This window comes from Pristiophorus japonicus, chromosome 20, assembly GCF_044704955.1.
Source record: "Pristiophorus japonicus isolate sPriJap1 chromosome 20, sPriJap1.hap1, whole genome shotgun sequence".
NCBI lineage: Eukaryota > Metazoa > Chordata > Chondrichthyes > Pristiophoridae > Pristiophorus > Pristiophorus japonicus.
This window is the reverse complement of record NC_091996.1, coordinates 44,192,350-44,202,988: the sequence shown is the minus strand read 5'-3', so window position 1 is coordinate 44,202,988 and position 10,639 is coordinate 44,192,350. Positions and strand designations below refer to the sequence as shown.

Sequence of the window (10,639 nt, the reverse complement as noted above, 5' to 3'; positions counted from 1 at the left end):
GGCGTGTGTGGGGGGGGGCGTGTGTGGGGGGGGGCGTGTGTGGGGGGGGCGTGTGTGGGGGGGGCGTGTGTGGGGGGGGCGTGTGTGGGGGGGGCGTGTGTGGGGGGGGCGTGTGTGGGGGGGGCGTGTGTGGGGGTGTGTGGGGGGGGCGTGTGGGGGGGGCGTGTGTGGGGGGGGCGTGTGTGGGGGGGGCGTGTGTGGGGGGGGCGTGTGTGGGGGGGGCGTGTGTGGGGGGGGGCGTGTGTGGGGGGGCGTGTGTGGGGGGGGCGTGTGTGGGGGGATAAATGGCGTGTGTGGGGGGGTGGCGTGTGTGGGGGGGGCGTGTGTGGGGGGGGCGTGTGTGGGGGGGGCGTGTGTGGGGGGGGCGTGTGTGGGGGGGGCGTGTGTGGGGGGGGCGTGTGTGGGGGGGGCGTGTGTGGGGGGGGCGTGTGTGGGGGGGCGTGTGTGGGGGGGGCGTGTGTGGGGGGGGCGTGTGTGGGGGGGGCGTGTGTGGGGGGGGCGTGTGTGGGGGGGGCGTGTGTGGGGGGGGCGTGTGTGGGGGGGGCGTGTGTGGGGGGGGCGTGTGTGGGGGGGGCGTGTGTGGGGGGGGCGTGTGTGGGGGGGGCGTGTGTGGGGGGGGCGTGTGTGGGGGGGGCGTGTGTGGGGGGGGCGTGTGTGGGGGGGGCGTGTGTGGGGGGGGCGTGTGTGGGGGGGGCGTGTGTGGGGGGGGCGTGTGTGGGGGGGGCGTGTGTGGGGGGGGCGTGTGTGGGGGGGGCGTGTGTGGGGGGGGCGTGTGTGGGGGGGGCGTGTGTGGGGGGGGCGTGTGTGGGGGGGGCGTGTGTGGGGGGGGCGTGTGTGGGGGGGGCGTGTGTGGGGGGGGCGTGTGTGGGGGGGGCGTGTGTGGGGGGGGCGTGTGTGGGGGGGGCGTGTGTGGGGGGGGCGTGTGTGGGGGGGGCGTGTGTGGGGGGGGCGTGTGTGGGGGGGGCGTGTGTGGGGGGGGCGTGTGTGGGGGGGGCGTGTGTGGGGGGGGCGTGTGTGGGGGGGGCGTGTGTGGGGGGGGCGTGTGTGGGGGGGGCGTGTGTGGGGGGGGCGTGTGTGGGGGGGGCGTGTGTGGGGGGGCGTGTGTGGGGGGGGCGTGTGTGGGGGGGGCGTGTGTGGGGGGGGCGTGTGTGGGGGGGGCGTGTGTGGGGGGGGCGTGTGTGGGGGGGCGTGTGTGGGGGGGGCGTGTGTGGGGGGGGCGTGTGTGGGGGGGCGTGTGTGGGGGGGGCGTGTGTGGGGGGGGCGTGTGTGGGGGGGGCGTGTGTGGGGGGGGCGTGTGTGGGGGGGGCGTGTGTGGGGGGGGCGTGTGTGGGGGGGGCGTGTGTGGGGGGGCGTGTGTGGGGGGGGCGTGTGTGGGGGGGGCGTGTGTGGGGGGGGCGTGTGTGGGGGGGGCGTGTGTGGGGGGGGCGTGTGTGGGGGGGGCGTGTGTGGGGGGGGCGTGTGTGGGGGGGGCGTGTGTGGGGGGGGCGTGTGTGGGGGGGGCGTGTGTGGGGGGGGCGTGTGTGGGGGGGGCGTGTGTGGGGGGGGCGTGTGTGGGGGGGGCGTGTGTGGGGGGGGCGTGTGTGGGGGGGGCGTGTGTGGGGGGGGCGTGTGTGGGGGGGGCGTGTGTGGGGGGGGCGTGTGTGGGGGGGGCGTGTGTGGGGGGGGCGTGTGTGGGGGGGGCGTGTGTGGGGGGGGCGTGTGTGGGGGGGGCGTGTGTGGGGGGGGCGTGTGTGGGGGGGGGCGTGTGTGGGGGGGGCGTGTGTGGGGGGGGCGTGTGTGGGGGGGGCGTGTGTGGGGGGGGCGTGTGTGGGGGGGGCGTGTGTGGGGGGGGCGTGTGTGGGGGGGGCGTGTGTGGGGGGGGCGTGTGTGGGGGGGGCGTGTGTGGGGGGGGCGTGTGTGGGGGGGGCGTGTGTGGGGGGGGCGTGTGTGGGGGGGGCGTGTGTGGGGGGGGCGTGTGTGGGGGGGGCGTGTGTGGGGGGGGCGTGTGTGGGGGGGGCGTGTGTGGGGGGGGCGTGTGTGGGGGGGGCGTGTGTGGGGGGGGCGTGTGTGGGGGGGGCGTGTGTGGGGGGGGCGTGTGTGGGGGGGGCGTGTGTGGGGGGGGCGTGTGTGGGGGGGGCGTGTGTGGGGGGGGCGTGTGTGGGGGGGGCGTGTGTGGGGGGGGCGTGTGTGGGGGGGCGTGTGTGGGGGGGGCGTGTGTGGGGGGGGCGTGTGTGGGGGGGGCGTGTGTGGGGGGGGCGTGTGTGGGGGGGGCGTGTGTGGGGGGGGCGTGTGTGGGGGGGGCGTGTGTGGGGGGGGCGTGTGTGGGGGGGGCGTGTGTGGGGGGGGCGTGTGTGGGGGGGGCGTGTGTGGGGGGGGCGTGTGTGGGGGGGGCGTGTGTGGGGGGGGCGTGTGTGGGGGGGGCGTGTGTGGGGGGGGCGTGTGTGGGGGGGGCGTGTGTGGGGGGGGCGTGTGTGGGGGGGGCGTGTGTGGGGGGGGCGTGTGTGGGGGGGGCGTGTGTGGGGGGGGCGTGTGTGGGGGGGGCGTGTGTGGGGGGGGCGTGTGTGGGGGGGGCGTGTGTGGGGGGGGCGTGTGTGGGGGGGGCGTGTGTGGGGGGGGCGTGTGTGGGGGGGGCGTGTGTGGGGGGGGCGTGTGTGGGGGGGGCGTGTGTGGGGGGGGCGTGTGTGGGGGGGGCGTGTGTGGGGGGGGCGTGTGTGGGGGGGGCGTGTGTGGGGGGGGCGTGTGTGGGGGGGGCGTGTGTGGGGGGGGCGTGTGTGGGGGGGGCGTGTGTGGGGGGGGCGTGTGTGGGGGGGGCGTGTGTGGGGGGGCGTGTGTGGGGGGGGCGTGTGTGGGGGGGGCGTGTGTGGGGGGGGCGTGTGTGGGGGGGGCGTGTGTGGGGGGGGCGTGTGTGGGGGGGGCGTGTGTGGGGGGGGCGTGTGTGGGGGGGGCGTGTGTGGGGGGGGCGTGTGTGGGGGGGGCGTGTGTGGGGGGGGCGTGTGTGGGGGGGGCGTGTGTGGGGGGGGCGTGTGTGGGGGGGGCGTGTGTGGGGGGGGCGTGTGTGGGGGGGGCGTGTGTGGGGGGGGCGTGTGTGGGGGGGGCGTGTGTGGGGGGGGCGTGTGTGGGGGGGGCGTGTGTGGGGGGGGCGTGTGTGGGGGGGGCGTGTGTGGGGGGGGCGTGTGTGGGGGGGGCGTGTGTGGGGGGGGCGTGTGTGGGGGGGGCGTGTGTGGGGGGGGCGTGTGTGGGGGGGGCGTGTGTGGGGGGGCGTGTGTGGGGGGGGCGTGTGTGGGGGGGCGTGTGTGGGGGGGGCGTGTGTGGGGGGGGCGTGTGTGGGGGGGGCGTGTGTGGGGGGGGCGTGTGTGGGGGGGGCGTGTGTGGGGGGGGCGTGTGTGGGGGGGGCGTGTGTGGGGGGGGCGTGTGTGGGGGGGGCGTGTGTGGGGGGGGCGTGTGTGGGGGGGGCGTGTGTGGGGGGGGCGTGTGTGGGGGGGGCGTGTGTGGGGGGGGCGTGTGTGGGGGGGGCGTGTGTGGGGGGGGCGTGTGTGGGGGGGGCGTGTGTGGGGGGGGCGTGTGTGGGGGGGGCGTGTGTGGGGGGGGCGTGTGTGGGGGGGGCGTGTGTGGGGGGGGCGTGTGTGGGGGGGGCGTGTGTGGGGGGGGCGTGTGTGGGGGGGGCGTGTGTGGGGGGGGCGTGTGTGGGGGGGGCGTGTGTGGGGGGGGCGTGTGTGGGGGGGGCGTGTGTGGGGGGGGCGTGTGTGGGGGGGGCGTGTGTGGGGGGGGCGTGTGTGGGGGGGGCGTGTGTGGGGGGGGCGTGTGTGGGGGGGGCGTGTGTGGGGGGGGCGTGTGTGGGGGGGGCGTGTGTGGGGGGGGCGTGTGTGGGGGGGGCGTGTGTGGGGGGGGCGTGTGTGGGGGGGGCGTGTGTGGGGGGGGCGTGTGTGGGGGGGGCGTGTGTGGGGGGGGCGTGTGTGGGGGGGGCGTGTGTGGGGGGGGCGTGTGTGGGGGGGGCGTGTGTGGGGGGGGCGTGTGTGGGGGGGGCGTGTGTGGGGGGGGCGTGTGTGGGGGGGGCGTGTGTGGGGGGGGCGTGTGTGGGGGGGGCGTGTGTGGGGGGGGCGTGTGTGGGGGGGGCGTGTGTGGGGGGGGCGTGTGTGGGGGGGGCGTGTGTGGGGGGGGCGTGTGTGGGGGGGGCGTGTGTGGGGGGGGCGTGTGTGGGGGGGGCGTGTGTGGGGGGGGCGTGTGTGGGGGGGGCGTGTGTGGGGGGGGCGTGTGTGGGGGGGGCGTGTGTGGGGGGGGCGTGTGTGGGGGGGGCGTGTGTGGGGGGGGCGTGTGTGGGGGGGGCGTGTGTGGGGGGGGCGTGTGTGGGGGGGGCGTGTGTGGGGGGGGCGTGTGTGGGGGGGGCGTGTGTGGGGGGGGCGTGTGTGGGGGGGGCGTGTGTGGGGGGGGCGTGTGTGGGGGGGGCGTGTGTGGGGGGGGCGTGTGTGGGGGGGGCGTGTGTGGGGGGGGCGTGTGTGGGGGGGGCGTGTGTGGGGGGGGCGTGTGTGGGGGGGGCGTGTGTGGGGGGGGCGTGTGTGGGTGTGTGTATGTGGGGGAGAGGCTGGAAGGAGACACCACTGCTCTCTCCTCCGGCCCTTCGATCATTGAGTGCCCCCCAACCCACTCTCCTTCCATCCCTGTTGCCACGCTCCCCCCTCCATCTGTTGCCACGTTCCCCCCCCCCGGTATCCACATCGCCCCCCCCCCCCCGGAGAATTGCTGCAGAATATTCCGTCGCACCTTCGAGCCCAGGCAGGTCTCGGAGGTGCGCCATTTTCACCAGATGCCGAAACTTGGGCCCAATACTCCTGTGAAGCACCATGGGACGTTTCACTACTTAAATACAAGTTGTTGTTGTAGTAGTGAAGAATGTTTTTTTTTAAAAAAAGACTTGAGGGAACTATACAGCGATGTTTCCCAGGGGTCAGTATTAGGACCACTACTCTTTCTGATAATTATTAATGACCTGAACTTGAGTATAAAGGGCATTCATTTCAAAGTTAGTAGACGACACAAAACTTGGAAATGGAAGAAACAATGAAGCAGATAATAAGACTTCAGGAGGATATAGACAGACTGGTGAAATGGGCAGATGAAACTTAATGCAAAGAGGTGTGAAATGATACATTTTGGTAGGAACATGAACTAAATGGTACAATTTCAAAGGGGGTGCAAGAAGAGGAAGAACTGGGAGTGTATGTATGTACACAAATCTCTGAAGATGGCAGAACAAGTTGAGAAGGCTGTTTAAAAAAAGCATATGGGATCCTTGGCTTTGGTAACCAATGGATGTGGTGTATTTGGATTTCCAGAAGGCATTCGATAAGGTGCCACAGCCCCTCCAAACTGCCACCAAGCTCATGGTCTACAGGGCTGTAGTAATACCCGCCTTCCTGTATGGCTCAGAGACATGGACCATGTACAGTAGACACCTCAAGTTGCTGGAGAAATATCACCAACGATGTATCTGCAAGATCCTACAAATCCCCTGGGGACAGGCGCACCAACATCAGCGTCCTCACTCAGGCTAACATCCCAGCATTGAAGCACTGACCACACTCAATCAGCTCCGCTGGGCAGGCCACATGTGTCTGGCATGCCAGACACGAGACTCCCAAAGCAAGTGCTCTACTCGGACCTGCTTCATGGCAAACGAGCCAAAGGTGGGCAGCGGAAACGCTACAAGAACACCCTCAAAGCCTCCCTGATTAAGTGCAACATCCCCACTGACACCTGGGAGTCCCTGGCCCAAGACCGCCCTAAGTGGAGGAAGTGCATCCGAGAGGGCACTGAGCACCTCGAGTCTCAAAGCCGAGTGCATGCAGAAATCAAGCGCAGACAGCGGAAAGAGCGTGCGGCAAACCAGTCCCACCCACCCCTTCCCGCAACGACTATCTGTCCCACCTGTGACAGAGTCTGTGGCTCTCGTATTGGACTGTTCAGCCGTGAAAGAACTCACTTCAGGAGTGGAAGCAAGTCTTCCTCGATTCCGAGGGTCTGCCTATGATGATGATGATGATGATGATGATGGATATAAAAGGTTACTGCACAAGATAAAAGTTCATGGGGTTGGGGGTAATATATTAGCATGGATTGAGGATTGGCTAACTAACAGAAAACAGAGAGTCGGGATAAACAGGTCATTTTCCAGTTGGCAAACAGTAACTAGTGGGGTGCGCAGGGATCAGTGCTGGGACCTCAACTATTTAAAATCTATATTAATGACTTGGATGAAGGGACCAAGTGTAATGTAGCCAAGTTTACTGATGATACAAAGATGGATGGGAAAGCAAATTGTGAGGAGGACACAAAAAATCTACAACAGGATAAGTGAGTGGGCAAAAATTTGGCAGATGGAGTTATAATGTGGAAAAATGTGAGGTTATCAACTTTGGTAGAAAAAGAGAGAGTAGATTATAATTTAAATGGAGAAAAATTGCAAAGTACTTCAGTACAGAGGGACCTGGGGGTCCTTGTGCATGAAACACAAAAGTTAGTATGCAGGTACAGCAAGTAATCAGGAAGGCAAATGGAATGTGGCTTGTGTTGCAAGTGGGATAGACTATAAAAGCAGAGAAGACCTGCTATAATTGTAGAGGGTATTGGTGAGGCCACACCTGGAGTAGTGTGTGCAGTTTTGGACTCTGTATTTAAGGAAGGATATACTTGCATTGGAGGCTGTTCAGAGATGGTTCACTAAGTTGATGCTGGAGAAGAGGGAGTTGACTTATGAAGATAGGTCGAGTAGGTTGGAACTATACTCATTGGAGTAGAGAAGAATGTTTTATCGAAACATACAAGATAACGAGGGGGCTCAATAAGTTGGATGCAGACAGTATATTTCCACTCATAGGGGAAACTAAAACTAGGGGGCAGAGTCTCAGAATAAGGGACCGCCCATTTAAAACTGAGGAATTTCTTCTCTCAGAGGGTTGTAAATCTGTGGAATTCTCTGCCCCATAGAGCGGTGGAAGCTGGGTCATTGAATATATTTAAGGCGGAGATAGAGAGATTTTTGAGCGATAAGGGAATAAAGGGTTATGGGGAGTGGGCAGGGAAGTGGAACTGAGTCCATGATCAGATCAGCATTGATCTTACTAAATGGCGGAGCAGGCTCGAAGGGTCAAATGGCCTACTCCTGCTCCTATTTCTTGTGTTTATTAATAGTGGAATAGAATACAAAAGCAAAGAAGTTATGCTAAACTGGATATGCCTCAGCAGGAGTATTGTGTTCAATTCTGGTCTCCACATTTTACGAAGGACGTCAAGGCCTTGGCAAGGGTGCAGAAGAGATTTACTAGAATGGTACCAGTGATGACGAACTTCAGTTATGTGGAAAGACTGAAGAAGCTGGGGTTGTTCTCCTCAGAGCAGAGAAAGTTAAGAGGAGATTTTATAGGTGTTCAAAATCATAAATAAAGAGAAACTGTTTTCAGTGGCAGAAGGGTCACTAACCAGAGGACACAGATTTAAGGTGATTGACGAAAGAACCAAAGGCGACATGAGGAAACATTATTTTTTATACAACAAGTTGCATTGATCTGGAATGGTGGTGGAAGTAGATTCAATAGGAACTTTTGAAAGGGAATTGGATAAATACTTCAAGGGAAGACCATGGGAGTGGGATGAATTGGATAGCTCTACCAAAGAGCCATGATGGGCTGAATGGACTCCTTCTGTACGATATCATTCTATGACTCTAACCTGTCCTCATAATTTAACCCTTTTAGCCCCAGTATAATTCTGGTGAATATGCACTGCACCCCCTCCAAGGCCAGTATGCCCTACCTGAGGTGCGGTGTCCAATGATCGCCATTTTGGTGATTGGAAGCCACACACATCTCCTGAAGCCTACACACCGGCCATGACTTAGGTAATTGGTGCCAATACTACTCAGCCGAACGCCCGTTTAACTCCACTCCTTGACCAGAACATAGCCTCATGAGCTCATCACCTCTTCCCTGCCAAGCATCATTTAGTTGATTAGAGCCATACTCCTCCTCAATTCCCCCTCCTCTTCTATTCTTCCCTCCTTCCAGCTGTCCCTCCTCCGCCTCCTTATTCCCCCCCATCCATCTGCCTTCTTCTCCCTTAACTTGGTCTAATTCAATTACCTCTACCTTCTAACCCTGCTTGATCTGAATGCTACATTTGATCGAGGCTATGTGCAATACCACAGGAGATACTACAAAAATCATGTCTTATTTTCATTAATGCCAGTGCAAAAGCAAGAATATACTGGCCTTGGAGCGGGTGCAGCACAGATTCACCAGAATGATACCGGGACTAAAATGGCTAAACAAGATCCAAGTGAAAAATGTCTAATGTGTAACACATTTAGCCACAAAGTTAAAAAGGACCTACAATAGTAATGGCTGAGAGTTGTAACTTACTAATGACAGGCCTTGTCTGAAGTGCTAAAGTCAACTACGACCAACTGTCCAAAAATACTTCAGCACTAGGTTAGGCGAATACCTCAAGACCAAATCTGCATATCTAAAGGAATAATTACATTCTGCCAACATACTGTTGGTCGGTTGTTGATCATAGTAATCACTGAAAATAACAGTGCCGTATGAGGTTTACCAAAAATGGACATATTCGATCTTTATGCTATTTCTTTATGTTATATCTATCACAATGTAGGCTGGATCAATCACCTTACAAGCTCAATGAAGATTGAAATATTGCTACAAGCCAGCAATTATGATTTTTTTTGGTAAATACCCAAGTGATCAGAAACCTGGGAATATTCTGTTCTGCATATATTATCCATTTTTCATAGTAGCAGATAGCAGTTGTGTGCAGTACCAGTCCGTGAACAACAATTTGCCATAGTTTACTGCAATATTAATTATGCAAGAACATTTTTCCTTATGGAAATGAAAAGAAAACCTTTAGTGACTGCAGTATTTAAAGTTTGCAAACTTCAGCTCTGACATCCTAGATCAACAAATACTGTAACCAAAACTCACTAAATGTGTTGGTACAAAACAAGTCACTCAAACAAAGACCAAATAGCTTGCAAGAATAAGACCAGAGTCTTTTATTCTGTCACCATGGTGACCTAAAGCCAAAGCACACGGGATTTTTCTTTTGTCACTAGCATTTTAGTACACAAGTTCCCTGAAAACAATACAACAAAGAAACAACATCTGACAGAAAAAAAATTAACAAGTTTAACAAGTAACTGGTGCATGGCCAATGAAACTGAGCTAATTAAGAGGCAAGAAATCCATTTGAAAGACATGCTGCTTCTAAAAATAAATGGCAGTACGAAGCACCACTCAAATAGAGCGTTATTCCATATCAACTTGGCTTGTATGCATGGCCTGCAATTAGTTTTATGGACCTGTTCAAGACAGGTTAACTGCTGTTACATATTCTTAGAATAAACTGTTTTGCTATTGAAATTCTCCCTCAGTAATGGTTATTAAATATATATATATATAAAAAAACTGGTGAAAAATCCCAAGTATAATAAAAAAAAAAATCCTGGAAAAGAAGCATATGCTCATCTGAATACAATTATTAATCCAGTCATTCAGTGACGTTTACCATCAGAAAGAGTCTTACAGCACACCACGTGGTAAAGAACTGGTCAGTTTCATTGACTACATATTCATTGCTTTGTTTAGTAATGGGCAATACACCCCAGTTTGATCAAAAGCTACTTACCATCTTTGGGCTGAACTGATTGTGAGACAATTCACCTACAAAGGTCAGTTTGCTTGGTTCTGACTTTCGAATTAAGTTCTTCTTGACACCCTCTATGGCCTGCAGATAGTCTTCCAATAAGCTGACAATTAAACACAATGATGCAAATCAGCACAGGCTTGTCAAAGATGTTTCTATTCAACATGTACCATTCCAAGTTATTAATAGGAAAATAGCTTAAATAACACCCTGACAGCAACAGATCTTGGTATAATATTTGCCACTATAACTACAAGTTGCTCCCTCATAAATCTTTTTCCTAGTAGCTGGTTAGATGGCACGACTGACGGAGACTTTCAACATGGTGAAACACTTTAAAACTGGGAATGCAGTGAGAAAGTGTCCTTAAAAAATTGTAACATTTCATACATGGAAGGCAGAGGAAACAAGGGCTAGAAAATAGACACCAAGGAAGTTTAGCAGTGCTAAATGGTATATACTTCAATGCAAGGAGTATAAGGAATAAGGCAGATGAACTGATAGTACAGATAGACACTTGGGAGTATGATATTACAGCTATTAGTGAGACATGGCTGAGTGAAGGGCAGGTATGGCAGCTCAACATTCCTGGTTACAGGGTTTTCAGACGAGAAAAGGAGGGGGGGGGTCGCAGTATTGATTAAAGGAACAATTACAGCTGTGAGGAGGGATGATATGTTGGCACGATCATCAAATGAGGCCATATGGGTCGAATTGAAGAACAAAAAAGGGGCAATCACACTGCTGGGAGTGTACTATAGACCGCAAAACCGCAGAGGGAGATAAAAGAGCAAATTTCTGAGGTACAAAAACTATAGGGGAGTAATAGTAAGGGATTTCAACAACCCTAATATTAACTGGGATAAAATTAGTGTGAAAGGTATAGAGGGTGCAGAATTCTTAAAATGCATTCAGGAGAACGTTTTTAGCCAGTATAAGGGAGGAG

At 58.4% G+C, this 10,639-nt stretch overlaps 1 protein-coding gene across 8 annotated transcripts in view; it reads right to left on the bottom strand.

Moving 5' to 3' along the window:
• The window catches only part of LOC139232509 (endoplasmic reticulum mannosyl-oligosaccharide 1,2-alpha-mannosidase-like), a 68,230-nt gene that overhangs the window by 15,169 nt on the left and 42,422 nt on the right, over window positions 1-10,639 (bottom strand). For all 8 annotated transcript variants that reach the window (XM_070862829.1, XM_070862827.1, XM_070862835.1 and 5 more), the window contains one exon: window positions 9,676-9,796. In XM_070862829.1, the coding sequence (XP_070718930.1) occupies window positions 9,676-9,796 (121 nt within the window). The remainder of the gene's footprint in view (window positions 1-9,675; window positions 9,797-10,639) is intronic.